The sequence below is a fragment of the Indicator indicator genome, chromosome 28 (assembly GCF_027791375.1).
Source record: "Indicator indicator isolate 239-I01 chromosome 28, UM_Iind_1.1, whole genome shotgun sequence".
In the NCBI taxonomy this organism is placed as follows: Eukaryota; Metazoa; Chordata; class Aves; order Piciformes; family Indicatoridae; genus Indicator; species Indicator indicator.
The window spans coordinates 65,406-87,565 of NC_072037.1; the positions used below are offsets into that span (position 1 = coordinate 65,406).

At 52.1% G+C, this 22,160-nt stretch overlaps 1 protein-coding gene across 1 annotated transcript; it reads left to right on the forward strand.

Moving 5' to 3' along the window:
- The first annotated feature begins 2,949 nt into the window (after positions 1-2,949).
- Positions 2,950-20,945, forward strand: DPP7 (dipeptidyl peptidase 7). The gene is made up of 13 exons (XM_054393201.1): positions 2,950-3,013; positions 3,244-3,357; positions 5,101-5,240; positions 5,926-6,089; positions 7,694-7,829; positions 9,018-9,099; positions 10,531-10,697; positions 11,743-11,803; positions 18,281-18,399; positions 18,480-18,636; positions 18,910-18,974; positions 19,712-19,782; positions 20,292-20,945. The coding sequence occupies exons 1-13, from the start codon at positions 2,950-2,952 to the stop codon at positions 20,467-20,469; spliced, it is 1,518 nt and encodes a 505-aa protein (XP_054249176.1). The 3' UTR covers positions 20,470-20,945.
- Positions 20,946-22,160: the final 1,215 nt, after the last annotated feature.

Sequence of the window (22,160 nt, forward strand, 5' to 3'; positions counted from 1 at the left end):
AATGGAAGATCAAGTTCAGGACCACCCGAGGAACGTAAACATACATAAATCTATGGGACCTGATGAGATGCATCTCTGAGTCCTGAAGGAATTAGCTGATGGAGTTGCAAAGCCACTCTCCATGATAGCTGAAAATTCCTGGCAGCCAGATGAAGCCCTTGGAGACTGGGACCAGGGAGATGTTCAGCCCAGTTTTAAACAGGGTGAAAAAGAGGAACCTGGAACTACCAACCTGACAGCCTCACCTCTGCCTGGGAAGACCATGGAACAGATCCTCCTAGAAGCTGGAAGAGAGGGCAGTGATTTGAGACAGCCAGGACAGGCACTAAGGGCGAGTCCTGCCTGACCAGCCTAGTGGATTTCTATGATGGTGTAACTACATCAGTGGACAGGGGAAGACCAACAGATGTTGCCTAACTGGACTTCTGTGAAGCCTTTGACGGAGTCTCCCACAACATCCTTCTCTCTGAGCTGGAGTTATGTGGATTTGATGGGTGGACTGTGCAGTGGATAAGGAATTGTTTGGATGATCACATACAAAGGGTCAACAGATCAATGTCCAGGTGGAGGAGGGTGTCCCTCAGGGGTCTGTACAGGGACCAGTGCTGTTCAATATTTTCATCAATGACACAGACAGCAAGACTGAGGCACCCTCAGCAAGTTTGCATATGACACCAAGAAGAGTGGTGCAGCTGACATGACTGAGGGATGGGAGCCATCCAGAAGAGACCTAGACAGGCTGGAGAGCTGGCTGAGGAGAACTCATGAGGTTCAATAAGGTGAAGTGCTAGGCCCTGCACATAGGTCAAGGCAATCCTTGATATCAGTCCTGTCTGGGGGATGATGAGATTAAGAGCAGCCCTGCAGAGAAGGATGTGGGTGTGCTGGTGGGGGAGAAACTAGACAGGAGCCAGCAATAGGCACTGGCAGCACAGAAGGCCAATGGCAGCCTGGGCTGCATCCAAAGCAGGGAGAGGTGATTCTGCCCCTCTGCTTTGGTGACACCTCACCTGGAATACTGCAACCAGCTCAGCTTCTCTGAGTGGAGGCTGAAAACTGAACCTGGTGCTCCAGGTGTGGCCTCACCAGGGCCCAGTACAGGAGCACAATGACTGCCCTGGTCCTGCTGGCCACACCATTGCTGATCCAGGTCAGGATGCTGGTGGCCCTCTTGGCTCACACTGGCTCATGTTCAGCTGCTGTCAACAAACACCTCCAGCTCCTTTCCTGCTGGGCAGTTTCCAGCCACTCTCCCCCAAGCCTGGAGCCTTCATGGGGTTGTTATGACCCAAGCGCAGGACCCAGCACTTGGCCTTGTTGAACCTCATCCCATTGACCTCCACCCATCAATCCAGCCTGGCCAGATCTGCAGCACCTTCCTACCCTCAACAGTTCTGAAGGAATTGATTTAGGGACCAGAACCCCAGACACTGTCTTACTGATAGAAGGAGATGCTTTAACCCTGATGGGTGGCAAACCCTGGGAACAGAGCGCAGCTAGAAGGGAAACACAGACAGGTTGGCTCCCTAGAGGCCACTGTGACCTAAGGGAGTTATGCAGGGACCTGATAACAAGAACAAAGCAAAACTTAGGACAGAATTATGGAATCCCTTTATCTCTTGCTTGACGTTTGCTTAAGCCTTCTGAAAAATATATGCGTCCGTGTGATACTTTCTCTCTCTGTAAATCATGAATTTACAACTGTAGTATGGACATACCAATGACCAATTACAAGCTGCCTTCTGATGTTATGTTAACCTATATAAAGAAAAAGCTTTGTACAATAAGTCGACACTTGGCTTGCATCAGGCCTTGTCCCGTCTCTCACATCGCAGCACAGTTTCATCCAGTTTAGTGTCATCTGCATACTTACTGAGGGTCTTTTGATCCCCTTGTCCAGATCATTGACAAAGATATTAAACAGAACATGGAGATGTGGGGAGCACCACCTGGGGAGCACCACCTGGTGACCAGCACCAACAGGGTTTAACTCTGTCTGCCACCAGAAGGATGATGTGAGAGGCAATGTCAAAGTCCAGGTAAACAACACCCACAACTTGTCACTCATCCACTCAGCAGGTCACTTTGTCACAGAAGGAGAACAGGTTGCTCAAGCAGGACCCATGCTGACTGGGCCTGATCACCTGGCTGCCCTGCACCTGCTGCACAATGGTCCTCAAGATGATCTGTTCCACGGCCTTCCTTGGCATCAAGGTCAGGCTGACAGGCAGTAGTTCCTCAGGTCCTCCTTCCACCCCTTTTTGCAGATGGGTGGTTAACAAAGCATTCGGCCTCTCTCAGGGCTGATGCTTTCCAAACAGGGTTTTTCAGTCGAGAGACCAGTCTTCCAGAGATAAATGCTTGTGGCACGCCAGCAGCAGGCAGGATCTGTGCACCTCTTCAGGTGGGAATCTGAATACAAAATGCACCTTAGAGAAGCCCTCTTCAGAGGCATTGCTGCATTCCTCAGAGGTGCCAGGGGCTCGGGGCAGCTGGACTCATCTCTGCATATGTTTTTTAGAAGGCTTAAGCATACGTCAGGCAAGAGATAAAAGTGTCATCTTACAGCCTTTCATTTTGTTTCTAGGAGCCAGGTACCACCGATAGTCTGGCTCCTCTTCAAGGCTGCAGGCCCCAACAGGGCAAAGTAACTAACTTTACACTATCAAGCGCCTGATCAAAGATCCTCCTTGAAGCCAAATGCAGTGTGTTTAACCCTACCCTAAACTGCCACTGTAACCTGGGCATTCACTCCAACGGTTACCCTTAGGTAACGCCGTGAAGGCAGCAGAGCAAACCTGCAGCGTGCACCGCCCCGCCCCGCGCTGCTCCCCCGCCCCGCCCCGCCTCGCCTCATTCTGCTGCATGCCAGCAGCGGCTCCGCAGCAGACGCGCGGCTCTCGAGATCACGCGGTACAGGGTGGCACGTGACCGCTGCCCGGCGGCGCCATGCGGACGCTGCTGCCGGTCTTGTTGTTCCTCTGTCCTTCGCCGCTGTCTCGAGCCGCTCCCGGTGGGTGCCCTGGGTTGGGAGCCCTGTCTACTTAACCGGTCCGTAGGCCCGAACCTCCCCGGGTGGGTTCCCTCCCCGCCGCCAACCGTTTCCTGGGCCCCCGCGCCGGCATGAGGAGCACAGGACAGGTGCCCCGAACTTCCGTGGGCCTGTGACCAGGGCTGGCCTGTGCTGTACCGGGTGGCAAGGCCAGTTGCCGGTTTCCCTGGCGCTGACGATACCCCCTCCAGCTGTCCGGGCAGCGAGGCCTGGCCTGGAGGAGCGGCTTTTCCAGCAGGTGCGGGACCACTTCAGCTTCGAGCCTTGTGGGAATGAGACCTTTCCGCAGCGGTACCTGATCTCAGGTAGGTCCTAGAAGCATGCTGCGGCCGAGCTGCCCCCCAGCCCTGGCAGAGCCTTGCAATGGCTCAGGGTTGGATTTCTGTCTGCTTTAGTTGCTCCCGTGCCTCACTGGTTGGTGCTTGGAGAGCTGCGCTGAGCAGAGAGGGATCAGTGCGAGCTGAGAGTGAGCCCTGCATGTGCCAGTCCTTCCCCCTCCACACCCCCTTTGATTTGTGGTCTGGCTGTGGGGCGCAGGTGTGGGGATTGGTCTTGCTGCAGCAAGAGCAGCCTAGAAGCTGCAGCTGCATTAGGCTTGCCCCAGGGCTGGCTCTGTACATGGTGTCTTCAATTGGCTAAAGCATCTCTTAAAAGTGCAGCTCAGTGTACTGGACACATCAGGAAAAACAAGCAATGACCTAAACATTGCATTCTGTACCTGTTGCTGTCAGGATGAAGGTGACTCTTCTTGGGTCAGTGTTTTCACAGGAACACAGAATGTCAAGGGCTGGAAGGGACCTCTGGAGATCATCCAGTCCAACCCCCCTGCCAGAGCAGGGTCACCCAGGGCAGCTCACCCAGGAACACATCCAGGCAGGTTCTGAAAGTCTCCAGAGAAGGAAACTCCAAAAACTCTTTGGGCAGCCTGCTGCAGGGCTCTAGCACCCTCAGGGACAAAGCTTTCCTTTCTGTTCTCATGGCACCTCCTCTGCTCCAGCTTGCCCCCAGTGCCCCTTGTGCTGTCCTTGGACATCCCTGAGCAGAGCCTGGCTCCAGCCCTGCACATCTTTAGCAGCAGCAATGAGGGCAGCCCTCAGGCTCCTCTGCTCTAAGCTCCAAGCCCCAGCTCCCTCAGCCTGTGCTCACAAGGAGATGTTCCACTGTCTGCAGCATCTTGGTGACTCTGTGCTGGACTATCTTAAGCAGTTCCCTGAGGTCCTTGTGCTGAGGGGCCCAGAACTGAACACAATATTTCAGATATGGCCTCACCAGAGGGGGAAGAGAACCTCTCTTGACCTACCACCACAGCCCTTCTAATAGACCCCAGGATGCCATTGGCCTTCTTTTATGTTATTTAAAACCCTGCAACTTTAGCTAGTTGCTGTGCTGGGCAATGAGGGCTCACAGCAAGCAGTCAGTAGTGGCTTCCTTTCTAGCCACATCAAGAGCTGTCCTCTGTGCAACAGACAGTAAGAGGCTTTTCTGAACAGTGTGACTCTAAACACAGCAATCTGAGTAACCCGGGGCATCCATCCTGCCTGCTTGGAGGATTTGCCAGGAGTTGGGGCTGTGACTAGCAGCAGCTCGGGGTGTTGCCCAGCCTGGTGCCTGCCTGCATGTGGGGCTTTGTATGCAGTCGTCAGCTGCTGTTCTGCAGCCTGTTCAGCGTTTGCACCCAGTCCCATACGTTTCACCATGCATGAGCTCAGGGATCAGATCAGCCCAAAGACAGAACATGTGTGAATTTTGATAGCACATCCAAGGCTGATATTTGACTCTTTAAGTGGCCCTGTTTGAACAGAACCTATGCCTCAGTTCAGGTCTCAGGCATAAGTCTGTTCAAGCAATTCTTCCTTGTTATACTCCTGCTTAACACCAAAAGCAGGGAAGCAGGGTGATTCTATGATCATGTGTTGTTGTTTGGGGTTGTTGGTGTGTTTGTTTATTTGTTGTTGGCTGGGGGGGTTGGTTGTTGGGGGGGGGGGCTGGTTTATTTTGATTTTTTTTTTTTTTTTGTTTAATTTGCTTCTGTCAATTGCCTCATTCAGCAAAGTTCTGGAAGAAAGGATCTGGACCCATCTTTTTCTATACTGGCAATGAAGGTGACATCTGGACTTTTGCTCAGAACTCTGACTTTATATTTGAATTAGCAGAGGAACAGCAAGCACTTGTCATTTTTGCTGAGCATGTGAGTAGTATAGGCAGCATCCATAATGCAGAGCCAGGTTTGTTCAGTATCACCCAGTTCAGCTTTCCACAGGTCCAGAATAATAGTCACATCTCTTATGAAGCTGAGGCATTCCTGATGTTAGCTTTCTCCTGATGATAGCAGCTCTGTTTACTTAGCCGTGGCTTCTGGCTCTGTTTGTTATGATGCCTACCAGCAGTCCAGAATGCAGGCTACTGATCCAGTAAAACCTGTGCTGTGGTGTCATTTGCTTTATAGCAGTGCTCCTGTAAGCAGTTCCCATGGGCCTTGAATTCCACACTGAATCAGAGCATTCCTTTGTTTGGATAATATTTAATCTCTGGTCTGTGAAGTCCCCAGCCAGCCTCTCCCCTACCACTCTATACTAACCCATGATGTCTACCTGTAGAGATGATTCTGCTTCCTTTTCTAGGTGGGGATTTCAGGGCAGACACATGTTGGGGTGTCCACTGAAGCAGCTTCTCATCCTCTACAGGCCGTGTCCTGAAGGTCTGTGTTTACCACATGCAGGAGCCAAGGTCCTTCCTCAGCTAGTACCAAATTAGAGGACATCTTGTGCTCTGTTTCTGCTGCCCTTTGTGCACACTTAGCCCAGTTCTATGATGAGAACAGAGAAGACCCAGACATTGACACCAGCCTTTCCACAGCATCTCTTTCCTTGCAGAGATACTATGGGAAGTCTCTTCCATTTGGACTTGAGTCAACACAGCTGAAGAAGACTCACCTACTTACTGTGGAGCAAGCCCTGGCTGACTATGCAGTGCTGATTACTGAGCTTAAGCAGCAGCATGGTGCTGCAGCCTGCCCTGTCATAGCCTTTGGAGGCAGGTAAAGGTTCTGTGTGCTCCCTTGTATCCTTGCCCAGCCACACTCATGCTGTTCTACACTTATTTGGCTCTCCAGCATGTTCTAAAGGAAGAGCTTTAAGCTATCTGATAAAGAGCACATGTGCCTGTGCCTGAGCTCCCAAGAGCTCATCACCCAGCCCAGCCAGCTCTCCCACCAAGAATTAATCCCAGTTTGTGATTGCTGTGGAGAAGCACCACTACCAGGATGGCTCTAGGCATCTTTACTGTACGAGTCAGCCAGAACTCCAGAACACAGGGAATTGTTCCTGCAGGATAGAAGCATTTCACACTGGAAATACAGAAAGCTAAGAACTGGGAAAAGATTATTTCCAGGGACCACTCAGCTTTTTCCTAACCACAGTCGGTCTGACAACATTCAGCCCTTTTCATTTAGGTTCCTTTAAAACTCTGTTCTGCAACCTGGGGCTTGCTGGCTCCTGGCTTCCCAGCAGCAGTTATTCCCCACAGCATGAGGTGCTGCTGCAGCTCAGAGCTGTGTTGAGGCAATATTCTTGTCTCCTGAATGAGTCCCCAGGCTTATTGTGGAGGGAGGCTTCCATTTGAAAGGCTTCCGCTAGGGCCTTCTAATGCAGTCACAGTGAGCTAAGAGTTGTTTGATCTAACAGTTACCATTACGCTGGGTTGCACGTTGGACTCTATTTGTGTAAGTCAGAGTTGAGTCTGCAGCAGCCCTGAGTGGCACTGCACCCATGTGAGGAGCACTGAAACGGGGCAGTGCTGGAGCAGCTCAGCATTTCCCATGGAGAATAAAAACTTCTTCTGTTGCTTAGAACTTAGCCAAACTTTAAGCTGAAATTACTTGTGGCAGGTCTCAGCTGATACCTGTTCCCCAGGCCAGGGTAAGGGAGCTGCACCTGGCCTAACGCACGTAGGGGCTGGGGAGGGAGCCCCGAGTACCTGCAAGCCTGGGGTCAGACCTGGTGTTATTTGTGTTTTGGGGTTGTCGTTTCCCACCCCCAGGAGTGACCTCAGAGTAATTCCACAAGATGCTGCATATGAATAACTTCCATCACCCTGGGTTTATCTAGCACTTCTTGATCCAGCTGCAGATTGTGGCCCTGGCATTGAAGCTACTGAAGTGGTTTTGAGTTTTAATGTGGTATTTGTTAATGCCTCCCCTTGCCCATATCTGTGCTGATATTCGTGCCCAGGAAGAACACTTTCCACTTGCAGCACTAGAGAGGCTGTCCCTGAAGCATTCAGGGACACCCTTTGCCAAGAGCCCAGGCAGTCTTTAACATCCCATATGCAAAATGTTTCTCCTTCCCCCCACTGAACGTTGACAGCCTCACTTGGGCCCCACTTAACTCTGTTTCAGCTGTCAGGACACACTCAGGATGTTGCAGAATTAAATCTGAGGCAGGGTTTACATTTGGCTGCAGAAACAAAGATGTGTTCCCACTGGGGTCGGTGTGCTGTCCTGGACTCATGAGAATAGCATCTAGCAGATATCTATCAGCTTCTTGTAGCCTTGGGTCAGGTGAGCCTGTGAATGCTGCTCTGACCTTTTGAGTTCCTGTGTTAGAAGCTGTCAGTTAAACTCTCCTGTCTGTGCCATGGCAGCTATGGGGGAATGCTGAGTGCCTACATGAGGATGAAATACCCAAACATTGTGGATGGAGCATTGGCTGCCAGTGCTCCTCTGCTGTCTGTGGCTGGCCTTGGAGACCCCACCCAGTTCTTCAGAGATGTAACAGCAGTAAGTAGCATCTCTTTTCAGGAGTACTTTTCTCCCTCTAGGAATGCTGGAGGGTTTCTTTTTCCATCTGTTTAAGCAAACACCTGTCTTCACAGCATCAGTGCTGGTCCAGGATTGCAATTAAATGGGAGCCTGCAAGGGGAAGCAGCAGCTGCCTGTGTGATGGCTGAGCACTGCCTCAGCTAGGGCAGCTCAGAGCCCAAAGGTACTGCTGTGAGGAGCAGCACAACCCAGTTCCAGCCCTTTAGTTCCTTTAGTACCATTATAAGGATTCATCTTCCCATTCCTAGGAATGTGGCTGTAGTTTCAGTCTGAAGTTTTCCTTTTTGCCTGGCTGAACCTCCTTTAGCTAATTGATTCTTCAGGTGCTCTCCCCAGATGATGTATTTTGCAGTGTCAATGATTCACAGCAGCTCCTCACTCTCAAGAGGGTTCAGTTTCAAGGAAGAGCTTGGAAATCTTTCACTAATTTAAAACATCCAGAGTGTCCTGGGTTCACTTAAACACAATATTTGAGTGTGGCTTTCATGTTTTGAGGACACAGGATCGTAGAATCCTAGAATCAATTGGGTCGGATGGACCTTAAAGATCATCCAGTTCCAGCCTTCTGTCATGGGCAGGGACACCTCCTGCTAGCCCGGGTTGCTCAAGGCTTCATCCAGCCTGACTTCAAACACTGCCAGGGTTGGAGCCTCCACAGCTTCTCTGGGCAACCTATTCCAGTGCCTCACCACTCTCCTGGGGAAGAATTTCCTCCCAATGTCCAGTCTGAACAGTTTGGGTTACTGGAGCCTGCAGTGACAATAACCTGCTCCAGGTTGTTATTGGTGTGCAACCAGCCATATGCCTTCAAACATGCCTTCAAGTGCTTCTTCAGCAGCAGTACTCTTTTCCCCAAGACACATGACATGGTGGTCTTGATCACCTGGCAGATCACTGGTGGGCTTAAGAAGAAAAGCAGTTCCTGGTTCCTAGAGCAGTGCTCTGCCCCCCTTGCACAACTGACTGGTTCATGGCTCCCTCTCCTAGAGCACAGATGGAAGAAATCTATGGTGGAGTTTAAAACAAATCCTGAAGATGCAGAGGAGGTTGTAAGCAGTGGGCCAGTAACCCTTGTCACCTGCTGGTACAGTTCTTCCCAGTGCAGGCTCCACATGTGTCTCCCCTCTGTCTTTTCTGTCCCTTCAGGATTTCCACAGGACCAACCCAGGCTGCAGCACCACTGTCCGCAGAGCCTTCCAGCAGATAAAGGATCTGTGCCTGAGTGGAGGTAAGGACAGGGAGCCCTGCAGGGCTTCTGAGGGGTAGCCAAGAGGCAGACAGGGGGATTGCACAACTGACTTCTGAATGAATGAGGGTTCAGTTAGTGTTTAAATGAGTATGAGAACAGGCTGACAGAGGTGGGGCTGTTAAGCCTGGAGAAGGTGCCAGAGAGACCTTAGAGCAGCCTTCCAGTACCTGAAGGGGCTCCAGGAGAGCTGGGGAGGGACTTTTGACAAGGGCTGGGAGTGCCAGGATGAGGGACAACAGCTTTGAGCTGGGAGAGGGGAGATTGAGACTGGAGATGAGGAAGAAATTGTTGAGATTGAGGCTGGGGAGACACTGGCACAGGTTGCCCAGGGAGGTTGTAGATGTCCCCTCCCTGGAGGTGTTGAAGGCCAGGCTGGATGAGGCCTTGAGCAACCTGGGCTGGTGGGAAGTGTCCCTGCCCATGGCAGGGGGTTGGAACTGGATGATCTTTAAGGTCCCTTCCAACCCAAACCGTTCCATGATTCTCTGAAAGCAGCATCTGCTGGGTGCCCTGCATGGTGCTGGAACAGCTGTGGTGGGTTCCTGATCTGTCTCAAGGCTTGCCTGGTCTGTGCACATGCCTCAGGTGACTGCTGCAGGGGCTGGCCCTGGAGCTGTCCAGAGGAGTTGACATCCTAAGCCCATTTGGCTCTGGGTCACAGCAGGACAAACATTACCAATGAATAGCCATGGTGTGCCTGTGGCCAGGCTTCCTGCAGCAGGGTAGGCAGATTTCAGGCCTAGGAGGGTGAAAATGAAGGCAGCAGCTTTCTGCAGCAGAAACACAAAAGTGTGTGAGTGCCTTTTGAAGGAATATCTTCAGAGATGGATTTCCTGACTCCAGCTGACCTCTGTATCACGCTGACATTTGGAGGCATGTTTCAGGAGTCCTTTGTGACAGACAGCTCTTCTCACTTGGCAATTCTTACTGCAAATGTACACAGCTCTTGCCAGTTTTTGCAGCTGTTGAACCCCACTGGGACCTCTGTGCTGTGCCCTGCTATCCTGCCTGACAGCTGGCCTGTGGAGGCTGCCCTGCAGCACCTGCCAGGCCCCAGGGGGCCTGTGGGGGCAAGGAGGAGGCAGCCAGGCAGGGCACTGGCAAGGACAAGCTCATACCAAGCTCCACTGTGCTAGCTGGGACTACTTCTGTTTCAGTGGTGCTGTTTTCTTGGGGCTCCCCAGGGAGTGTTGGTGGCTCCATGAAGGACTGGCTGTGGGTCATGAAGCTGCACACAGAGGCTGTGCCTGTGTATACCTGTGTCTGTGCATTTAGATGCAATGTGTCCTTCCCTCTGCAAACCTGATCTGTCTGTCACAGCTTCTCAGCCCTGAGCCAAGCAAGATGCTGAAGCCTGCCATCATTTTTGTCTGTCCAAGTTTGTGTCTTTCATTTTCCTTCCTTCTTCAGCGTACGATGAAATCAGCAGGAAAATGGCCACGTGCCATAAGTTGTCTAACAAGCAGGATGTTTACCAGCTGTTTGGCTTTGCTAGAAATGCCTTTACTGTGATGGCCATGATGGACTACCCCTACAAAACAGACTTCATGGGACATCTCCCTGCCAATCCAGTGAAGGTGAGTGCCAGGACAAGAGTGCACCTTGGGGACTGGAGTGCCTGGCACACTGTTAGGCACCCACCATTGGTGGCAGTGACAGGAAGAGGCAGTGATGGAGGTTGCAGCCTGTCCACTAGTAACTGCACCTTCTGAGCCTCTGTGGTGGTGACTGCTGCTCTAGAAATGTGCTGCTGTCAGACTTGTCAGGGAGCACTTGCTGCATCCACTCTTACTCTGCCCTGCCTTCACCTTAGACACAAAGCTGCAAGCTTGTGGACTTCAGCTTTGAAACAAAAACAAAGTAGCTATGTTGTAGCCCATCTCAATGGGCTTTCAGAGATGGTTTGGTGGATAGGGATGGAGATCTAAAAATCAGGCTTCTTTCTAAGCATCACCCAGGCAGATGGCATCAAAATATAAATCAGAGAAGAGTCTCCTGCTGTGGGAACTGGAAAACCATTAGAATTCCAAGAGAGTCAGATGGCAAAGTGTGGGAAAGGGGCCTGGGTCTTGGTGGGGGGCGGGGTGTTACAAAGACTGCTCAGATGACTGCTGCTTTTGGAAGCTCCCGGCCTTGACCCCAGATCTCCAGCTGTGGTTGCAGTTCTCAGTTTCTTGTGATGTGCTGTGGCCACCATGCCAGCATGACTTCCTTTGCCTCTGGCCCTGTGGCATTTATGGTTTGAGTCCTACCTGGAGCAAAATGCAAGAGGCTATACAGACTGTGCTGTCCTGGGACTCAAGAGATGCTGTCTGTGGCCCCACTGGGCATGCAGCTTCTTTCTAGGCTCTGTTTACAGCCTGTAAAATGGAGAGAATTATTCTATCCCCTTTGGAGAAGAGCATTAGAATACTCTGACTGTAGGAGGAAGGAACTGCTGTGTGGCACTGTGGCTTCTGCAGAGCTGCTGAAATCAGTGAAGGGACTTAGTCCCAGCCCTGCCTCCTCTTTCTGTGCATATTGTTGCTGGAAGGGAGAAGAACACCCCCTGCATACCCCTTCTGTGGAGCAGAGGCTCTTATCTACCCTGTCTGCAATTTACTTGTCATGTGTCTTCTCCAGGTTGGCTGTGAACAAATCCTTGCCCACACAGACCCAGTTGAAGGCCTTGCTGCTCTGGTTGGTGAGTTCCTGGGACCAGCTTGGTCTTTTGAGGCCCTGCAAGCAGAGCTGCTATGTTGTTGTGTGGCTCCTGCCACCCTCATCTCCTACTAGGTGGTTGTGCCCTGAACAGGCTTTGCCAGAGTGGCCCATGGTGGCCCATGATGTCATCCTCTCCCCTTTCCAAACCCATCCTTCTCAGATTACTCAGCAGCCCTTTAGCCACCTGAAGACGCCTGGTTCTCTTCTAAAGCAGGAAGTTGCACATTCGGTGAAGGAGCTAAGGAGCTTTTCAGGTGTGCTTGTTGAGGACGAGGTTGTCAGCACAGTGCCCTATGCTCTGACCCGCTGGCAAGGCCATTTTACATACATCAGCCACATCTATCTCTGTCAATGCCTCATCTGTCAGCCAGGAGTGTTTGTAAGTAAATTATTTGAGCTCTTTGGAAGACTTCTCACAAAACAGTTCAGGTTGCTCACTAAAAACAAGTTCTGCCTTGGTCATTGTTCAGAGAAACAGGCTTTGAATGTCAGAAAATTGATTGAAGGAATTTCTTTAGGTTTCATGCAGCTTAGCAGGATTGGCAACTGCTGTTTTATTTTCTTTTGTGCATTGTGCATGTAGCCAGGATGGCTCCAAGTCAGAACTGTCCCAGTTCCCCCTCACTGGTACAGACACTTGCCTGGCAGCTCTTGTTGACGTCTTTACACTCTACTTCTCTTCTGAGGCAGAGTGGGGCTCTTGTCTCTTTGTGATGGCAGCTGAGGGTGGATTTCTTCCTCCTGCAGGCAGGGGAATCCTTTGTGTCCCTGCCCAGCTTGCCACCTGCACTCACTGGAGGCAGTCTGATCATGCAAGAGACATGATCAACCAGAGCTGTGGGCAGGGGAGTGGCTTTTGTCCATACCTGCGCCTCAGTGTTGTAGAGGAGGACGCTGTTCTCCTTCTGCATGTGCTGCAGCGATCCCCCTCCTGCCAGGTAGAGTGTGCTGCCGTGTGCTGTGAGGCTGAACTGGCAGCAGCTGAGTGGGGACAGCGTCAGCGTGGTCCACTGGTTGCTGGCAGGGCAGTACTGCTCCGTCTGGTTTCACCTGAACCCATTCCCCCACCTTCAGAGAACCACAACAGCACTCCCCCACTGTCTCATGCTTTGTGGGGGCATCACTGTCACATCAAGTTTATGATAAACCAAAGTCCCAGCATCCACTGGAACACCACCAGGCTTAAAGTGCTGGATGCTCAATCCACAGTTAGTGAGCAGAGACTCAAAAGGAACAGATTAAAATCCTGCTTTAAAGGAGCTTCCTCCTTGGAAACCCAGAGCAGGGTGCCACAGGGACTGGCACAGCCCAAGTCCTGCCTGCTCTCCAGACTTCCAACATGTTACAAAGGATATTATGTAAGCAGGTCTAGACTGCACCCGGTTGTGGACGCTAACTGAGTTTGTGTCATCTGGGGGAATTGGATGTGCAGGTTTCCTTTAGAGATCTCTGTCCCTTCCCCAGTGAGCAATTAAGTACCCCAAGACTTCCAAAGAAACTGGGCCCATCATGGCAGAATCAGGCCAGGGCCTGAGTCTTTAGGCTTTAGTCATAGGTTGGAAGGGACGTCAAGGATCATCCAGTCCAACCTGGTAAGGTCATAGCTGAAATGAGCTGGCCCAGCACCCTGGCAAGCTGGGCTGTGAAACTCTCTAATGTAGGGGAATTCTCCACCTCCCTTGGGAGTTTATGACAATGTCTAAGAGTTTGAATGGTGACAAAATTTTTCTGGCATCCATTCTGACTCTCCCCAGTGGCAATTTGTCCCTATCACACCTGGTCTGTACTGTGGGACTCTGTACAAATGGAGTCTCCCTCCTGACAATCTTTGCAAGCTCCCCTGTGCCCCTCTGCACAAGGACACACAGGTGCTGGGGGTGTCTGGGGCAGGTCTGGGACTGATTTTACACTCAGGTTATCCTGTGTTAAGCTGCTCTCACCAAAAAAGCCCCCAAGAGCCTCTGTTCTCTGGCAGGTGCAGTGACAGCAAGGCAGCTCCCAGCATGCTTGGCTGCAGTGGCAGCCACAATGTCACAGGTTTGCTGGCCTGGCCCCCCAACTGTGCCAGCCCACTAAGAGCCCCAGGGTAATGCAGTTATGGTCAGCCTGCTGGAGTACAGGTCAGAGCACAGCAAGGGTGTTGACTGGGGATTCTAAGAGCCAGTAAACTTACTGCTTTGAGTGTCCTTCCCCCAATGCAGAAGAGGCTGTCCCCGGCCGCAGCCATGCCATGGTCACAGCGGGTGAAGGCCATGGCACTGTTGCCAACCCAGCGGCACAGGTGAGGGAGGAAGCTGTAAGTGTCCCGCAAGATTTTGCCTCCAGAGAAGCCTCCTAGGAGTGAAGCAGAAGTCTAAAAAAAAAAAAATCTCTCCAGCATCCTCTCTGACATCCAGCAAACCTTCTGCAAATGTCAGCTGACTTTTTTGATTTAAAGCACCTGGGGAACTCAAGTTTTAAACTTCAGTGTGTTCTGCAGGGCCGAGGGCTGTGCACAGCCAAAATTCAAACAAATTCACACAGAGTGATAAAACTGCAAAGGTAAAAAACAGACTAAAGGCCAGGATCATGGTTACAACATTTCTGCTCTGTCCATAATGCTACATCTTGGGTGTATTTGAAACCATATTCCAAGATTTTAAAACAAGTTATAATCTGATAAACAGGTTGTTTTGCTGAGGAAAAGAAAAGGAGGCTCCTGGTGACTGTTTTCATTGAGCTCAGGTGTTTGAAACTGAAACCTTGAGCTCCTCAGGTGCTCTAAATTGAAGCCTTGAGCTCCTCAGGTGTTTTAAAGAGGAGGAAAACACAATCCAGTTTCAGTTCTTTCTGTAAATAGTTTTCCACAAAATATTTTTGAATAAAGCTCTTGGGGTGTTCCAGACATAACCAGGAACAGCTTTAGTGAGGGAATCTTGCTACCAGCACATGCAGTCATGCAATGGAGATTTGAAAGGAAAGCATTCAGAAGTGTTTGAATTTTGGGTCTTTGAAGGTCAGAGTTAATCTGCCAATGCTGTTGTCACCTTACTAAGCATTCACTTGTGTAGTCAGGTGTCCATTCACATGAGGCTTTAATCCATCCCTAACACCATGGCAGCCTGTTCTTGTTTCACCTTTCCAAAGAGCAAAGTTTTGGGATTTAGCCAGGACTGCAAGGTCAAAGATGACCCTGGGCTGGGGGTTGTAAGCACATGATGTCACCTTTAATGGCTTGGACATAATTCCTGCTGTTCAGAAGGGCAGTGAGGCTGTGGTAACACAGCAGAAAAGGGCCACTGGAGCTGTGGGTGTCACTGGTGTGGGTACAGGGTTAAGCTGTGATACTGAGACGGCAGCAAAAATCCCCCAAACTGCTCTGCTGTCACCTGAAATGTAGAGGATTCCCTTGTGGGTGGTGCCTGCGTGATCAGCAATAGGCATGGGGAAAGGAGCTGTGAACTCCCACTGGTTGGCAGCAGGCTGGTAGAGTTCTGTGGTGTGGGTGAGGGTTCCCAGCAGTGTCCCACCACCCACAGCGAGGATGCAGTCAGCGAGCACGGTGGCATGGAAGCGTGTCCGCCGCTGCAGCAGGCTGGCCACCTGCAGCCAGCAGGAGTGCCAGGGATCGAAGCGGAACACCTAGGAGGGCAGCAGAGAGGTGAGGGTTAGCAGAGGGCAAGTGGCTGGCTCGCATCTCATTTGGCTTCAGGAACTGATAAACATTTCCCCTTGACAGAGGGTGTGTTTGTGTTCAGACCTGGAGAGGTTCAGCTGCCAGTGCTGACCCATCAGTACTCCTGTAGTGCAGCTGGGGGCAGAGCTGTGGCCTGTCTGCAGCTCTAGGGCTTGCAGTAAGGAGGAGGTGAAACATTGGCTTCATGAAATAGCTTTGTGTCAAACACCAGCTAGCAAGTGGCAGCTGACAACTTCCAGTGAGGTTTTAAACAAGCACATTCAGCACTTCTGCAGCTGCAGAGCTTTGCCCACTGCTCCCACCTAGAAGAAGGTGTGAGGGGCATCTTCCCTTACGTCACCACAGGGGTACAGCCCCTCTGCCACAGCTGAGCTTCTACTTACATCTGAGGCAGAAGTAAATATGTGCCCAAGCTGCTTGTGTCGCACCTGGTTAGAAAGCTCAGGTCACTGAACCAAGGCGGTATCTGCAGAACCAAACAGGCTGAGTGCTGGGCTTGGGCTGTAGCTCTGCAACCAGTGCCATGGTCCTGCTGCTTTGGCATGCTCTCCTCTATTGCTGCTGAGCTGCCTCCTGCCTTCCACGCAGTGGAAGAGAGCTGCTGTTTGCAGTGGCGCTGCAGAACTGAGCACAATGCTGGGTTAAGCCCTCTGACAGTATAGGGAAGGAAATCTTGCTGCTTTTTCTAGCAAGCTCACTGAAGCTGTGTAGGAAAGGAGTTTGGAAGCCGTGTTCCCAAGGGCCTTCCGTGCTGCACAGAGCACTGCGAAGTACCTAAAGGCAGAAGGTCTGTAGTGGGCCAGACAAGTGACTCCCTCCCCCAGGCAGTGTTCTAAGGGGAAGTTCTTGTGCCTTACCTCGTTTGAGGGCTGCTTTCCTGTGGGATCAAATTTGCTCTGTCCCCCAATGACAAACAGGAAGTCATTGATGACAACAATGCAGTGGTTGTACACTGGCACACAGAGGTCCCCCACCTTGTGCCAGGCACTGCAGCTCTGGTCTGCAGCCCACATCTCCCTGCACACGCAGTTGTCAGTGGTTCTGCCACCAGCAACGAGCAGCACAGTAGAGCTGGAGCGGAGCCTTGTGCGCTGTGTCTGCAGCACTGGCTGAGCATACAGTTGGCAGTGGTAACTCAGAGCCTCCTGCAGGTACCTGTGGCAGCCCAAATCCAGCCTTGTAAGAGGTGTTTCCTGGACGTACCCCTGCAGGTCCCACAGAGGGATGAGAGGGAATCTGATGAGCCCTAGAACACCTGCAGCGTCCTTCAGCCGCGCATGGTCGTGCTGCAGCCAGCTCAGGGCGGCTCGGAGCAGCTCCAGCTCGCTGCACCCCTCAGTGTCAGTCCTGTCTAAAATTTCACAGAGGGTTCCTCGGTCCAGGTCTTTCAAGCACTGAGGATCGGTCAAGATTTGTTTGTAGTGCTGCCCCACGTAGCACATGGCTCTCTTCCTCAGCTCTGTGTGGCCCAGCCTCTTGGCAATGGTAAGAACATTCCTGCAGTTCTCGGGGTTCAAGCAGTCATCCAGAAAGCCAAAGCACAGCTTGATCACCTCCCGAACCAGAAGGGCTTCTGCAGCTTTGAAGGTCTCCTCAATATTCCCTAAGGAGAAGTCTAGTTTCTTGGAGTAGATGAAGTTGAGAACGTTCCTCAGTCCAGCAGCACTGACAGCTTTCAGCTGGACGTTACCAGCTGGGCTCCCTGCTCTTGTCGAGTCTCCAGCAAACAGGACCTTGCAGTAACTGCTTGCTGCTGCTAAAACCACCTTGTGGGCAGGAAAGCAAACCCCTTCTGCCTCTAGCGTCACATCACACAGCTCATGCTGCAAGCGGAGGCTGCTGAGGCCCTCCAAGAGCCTTGCCAGGTAGGTGTCTGACGTGAGCCTCCCTGTGCCAGCCTGGGAGCCCAGCAGCATTTCTGACAGGTAGCGCCGGAGCAGCCCTGGCACTGCTCACTGCACTTTAGGCATCTCCTGCAACTTCAGCAGTGGTTTTATGCCTCAAGGGAGCTGAGACAACACAGCCATGCAGAGCAGGAGCAGCTGTGGCAGCCTCCGTCCAAGTGTCCTGTGCCTTGCAAAGCCGTGTGGGGCTGTTTGCAAGGGGAGCTGCTGGTGCTGCTCACTGCACACAGCCCAGAGTGTTTGTGGGCTTTGCCTGTGGGCTGTGACACTGGCAGCAGTGGGTGGCCCCCAGCATAGCCACATTCCTGCTACTGGCTGGCTGGCAACTGCCCCTCTCACAAAGGGCTGCTCCTGCTTCGGCAGCTCCCCCGCCACGCTCTGCTGGCCGCCTAGCAGGTGTTTTTCTGTCTGAGCAAGCCTGCACATGCTGTGCTTCCCTTCCTGAGCAACAGGCAAACACAGGCCTGGCTGTGACCTGCCAGCCTTGGCCCTCTGCCCAAATTTGATGCATTCAGCTGACAGCTACAGGGGGTGGAAGGGTCCCAACAGCTGTATCCCATTCAGTGACCATTCCATACAGCACCAGCTGCTTCAGGGATTTGGGCTAGGGCTCTCCCAAGGGTGCTTCTGGCATGAGCAGAGATGGCACCTGGGAACCTTTCCCTCCCTGTGGACACAGCAAAAGGCAGCCTGCAACCAGGCTTGAGCCTTGGTAGAAGCTTTGGCATAGAGTGGGGATCACAGCCTAAGGCTGGGGCAGACCCTGCTAGTTCTGTTGCAGCCTTACTCAACAGGGACAGCTACCCCTCTGCTGTGGGAGGTGGTGAGGCACAGAGGTGCTGAAGGCTTGGCTTTGTGCTGTGTTCCCCCTTGGCAGGGGTGTTCTACAACTCCTCGGGCTCGGCACAGTGCTTTGACATTTACCACCTGTACCAGGCCTGCGCAGACCCCACCGGCTGCGGCACCGGCATGGACGCAGAGGCCTGGGACTATCAGGTGAGGTGCTGGGCACACCAGCAGGGTTCATCTGCTTCCATAGTTAGCTCCTGGCTTCACGAAATCCTTGTACCTCCCAGGTCTGCACAGAGATCAACTTAACGTTCAACAGCAACAACATCACCGACATGTTCCCTGCCATGCCCTTCACGGAGACCATGCGGCAGCGCTACTGCCAGGGCCGCTGGCACGTACAGCCACGCCCGGGCTGGCTGCGCACCAGCTTCTGGGGAGCAGGTGAGGGGTGCTGCCTGCCTGGCCCTCTGTGGTCCCTTGTAGATGCCTGTGCCCCTCTGCCCAGCTGAGCTCTGTGAGCACAGCTATAGTGCACTTAGTCTTGTACTGACCTGAGCCAAGCAGAATTTCCTGTGCCCCTTTGAGACAGAAGTGGGAAACCTAAAACCTGCCAAGAATTTGTTCTGTTCCCCGGGGTTGTTTTTCTATTCTTGGCCATGTTTAGGTAACTGGGCAGGAAGGAGGCCTCTCAATTGTCATTTCTCTGAATTTCAGACCTGAGAAGTACAAGCAACATCATTTTTTCAAACGGAGACTTGGACCCCTGGGCTGGAGGTGGGGTAAGCATCGGCACTCCTGCACTCTCAGCACAGAGTGCTGCTCAGGTGATGCTTTTCTCCCCCTCTCAGAACAGCCCTAGTAATTCGTCTTTAGCTCATGTGAGTTTCTGGAAGTAGCTGTTCTACACTGAACCATCCAGGGGCCTCAGGACATTCATGGTGGTCCATCAGCCAGGGTGCAGCAACAGCATCCCCCCTTAGTGCAGACACAAGAGCCTCCTGACCCAGCCCCTGGCATCCCAACCACAAACCATCATACATCTGCATCCAGACCTGGGCTCAGTGCTGATAGCTGAATCCTCCCTGCTCTCTCCAGCCCTAGCACATTTTGTGACACCACAAGGCTGCTCTCAGCAGCAGCTCAAACCAGGGCATGTTTTAGCTGAAGTTCAACAAAACGTCAGAGTGATGGCAGAGCTCTAGTTTAGAATTTAAAACCCAGAGCCACCCAGAACTGGATTTTGAGTCAGTTGAGCTCCTGCATGTAGTGCAGGAGCTCCTTGGGTTAGGCTGGCTTGGTGGTCCAAGGCTGCTTAGGGTGCATAGGCCCAGCTACTGCAAAGTGCCTGTGACAGTTTCCATCACCTCCTCTGGGACAGATCAATCAGCCCACTGGGCCTGCTGGCCATGCACAGAGCAGCAGCTATACTGAGGACCTCTTTGGGTGCTTTTCCTCAGTCCTTCCCAGGTTGCCTGGCCACTTGGTGAGACTTTGCCTCTGCTCCTTCTCCTTGCAGATAAACAGCAGCCTGAGTCCTTCCCTCATTGCCTTGACCATTAAAGGAGGTGCTCATCACCTGGATCTCCGGTAAGCACTGCACTCTCCTTTGGCTGACAGAATCCTGCAGCCCTGGGTGGTGAATCTTAGCTAACCACAATCTAAAGAACCAGGGGGTGAACCACATGGGAATTGGGTACTAGGCTGTGCCAGCCTAACTGCAGATGAGAATTTTTTACCCAGGACAGGGCTCCTGCAGCTGCCAGGGAGGCTGTGCAGAACTCTGCACTAAGCTCACAAACTTCCATTTCTTGCACAAGGACTGGCACAAGTGCATGCTAGCTTGCAGAGATTGGTCACATCAAGTGGTGCAGCATCTCTGGGCATCAGCCTTCAAGCGTGGAGCAGAGGGCAGCAGCTGCCAACACAAGGGAGAGCTCAGGGCTCTCAAGCCTGCCTCCCCGCCTCCTGGTTTTCCAGGGTACAGATACCGAGTGCAAACCAGATCACCACTGTCCTTCAGTTCCTTGGCTTGGTTTTTGCTGTGCAAAGTAAGTGGGCTGCTCCCCACTTTCTGTCTGACACTGCTCTTTTTCCAGAGGACACAACCCTGCTGACCCCCCGGCAGTCACCGAGGCACGCAGGCTGGAGGCGAGCATCATCGGCAGCTGGGTGGAGGCTGCAGCCATGGACAGGGCACGGACAGCTGGCTCTGCACACCCAGCACCACAGGCTGACAGGCTGCCACCAGGGCACGGACACACAGCAGCCTGCTGAGCTGTGCCTGTGCTGTCTCCTCTTCCACAGCAGTGGGAATTTGCCTCTTAAGTACCCCACCTGCCCCTAATAAAAACAAGAGGCCCTGATCACCAACTTGAAGCCAGCCCACACTGTGTGGGCTTCCTGCTCACCTGCTTGGAATGCAGAAGCATTACAAAGGATGGAAATAATAAAAGCTTGCCTGTGATGCCCATTTCAAGCCAGGATGAAGTTGCTTACCTTAGGTCACAGTGGTCTCAGGAGGAGCAGCTGAGGAAGCTGTGTTGGTGGCCGTCTGCCTTATGAGCATCCTGGGAGAACTGCTTCTGGAGGAGCATGAGTGAGGATGAAAGGTCAGAGTCCCAGGACACTGCGCCTGCATCCCTGAGGATTAGTGGTGTTCAGTCAGGTCAGCAGTTCCCCCAAACCAGTGTCCTGATGTTGAACTTCCTGCATAAATACCTGCAGCAAGTGCTATCCAGGGGGGTGCCAGCTCTGTGACACTGCCACCCAGCTGGACTAGGGCAAGTGCCTTGATCTGTGCCAGTGCTCTGCATGCTGGGTCAAGGATCCAGACTTGGTACCACACCTGAAGGCCCCAAAATCACCACTGCCCTGAACACCATGGTTGCAGGTGCAGCCTTAAGGCAGAAGCTAAATGTTTTTTAGGCAAAAAGCACAGGATGGCAGGCGGGAAAGCAAAAGGGTGGTCATGACCTCCACAGGCTCATGGGGGTCTGCCAGCCTCAGCCCGGGCAGTGAGTTTGGGTTTTTTTTGGCTTTAACTTGTTCTAAAGATACCCAGGAGGTGAGCTAGAGATTTCCACAGTGTCATCCTGGTGTACTGCTGCCACTCAAGAGCTGCATGTCAGTAAAGCACATTTCCACTTGAGACAGCTTCAGAGCTTTTGAAAATAAATTACAAGTTTATTAAAGTGTGGGACAGAATTTCATGGCTTGGTAGTGTAACAAAAGATTTTAAAAAAGGACACTGCTCAGCATTCTCAGCTTTGCACAGACAGGTGGATTCTTACCTACTGCAATCACTATGCACCAATAAATATTAGCTTAATTGCAAATTACTAAATCTTGGGAATCAATTGGATGACTCAGCTGATCCATTTATAGTGATTTTATGTTAGCAGAGAAGCTTCCAGGCTCATCAAAGGCTTAAGGTGTCCTGTTTGCTCAGACTGAAACCAGGCTTCAGTCTTGCTGAAAAGATGGTTTGTAACAATGCTGCCACTTCCAGACTTGCTGAGATGTTAGACCCTGCTGCAGGGCAGTTCACAGACCCTCCCACCCCCACACTCCCAGCTTTTCTTAATTTCCCAGACCCCAGCAAGTATTCATTAAAAGAAAGCAGCCAGCAGTGGATGCATCTGTAGGCAGAGGCCTCTTTATGGTACCTTTCTACCACTATCCCTGGCTCCCAGTAAGCAGGCACCCTAATGAAACCTACCCAGCAGCCAAGCCCAGTCTGTACTTCCTGGAAAGTAAAAAAGCCGCCAGGGGCTTGGTTTGTGCCTTGGAGTGAACAGAGGCCCAGGTGTCTTCTGACCTGCAGAAGGACTGAGTTCTTAATCTCCTAATGGATTCTCCTGCTCTCTCATTCTCCTGTTGCTCCAAAGGACTCCCCAGAGACTGAGGGGTACAAACAGTCTGATGGAAGGAGAAACTTTCAGGTGCTCTAGCAAAGGAATGAACAA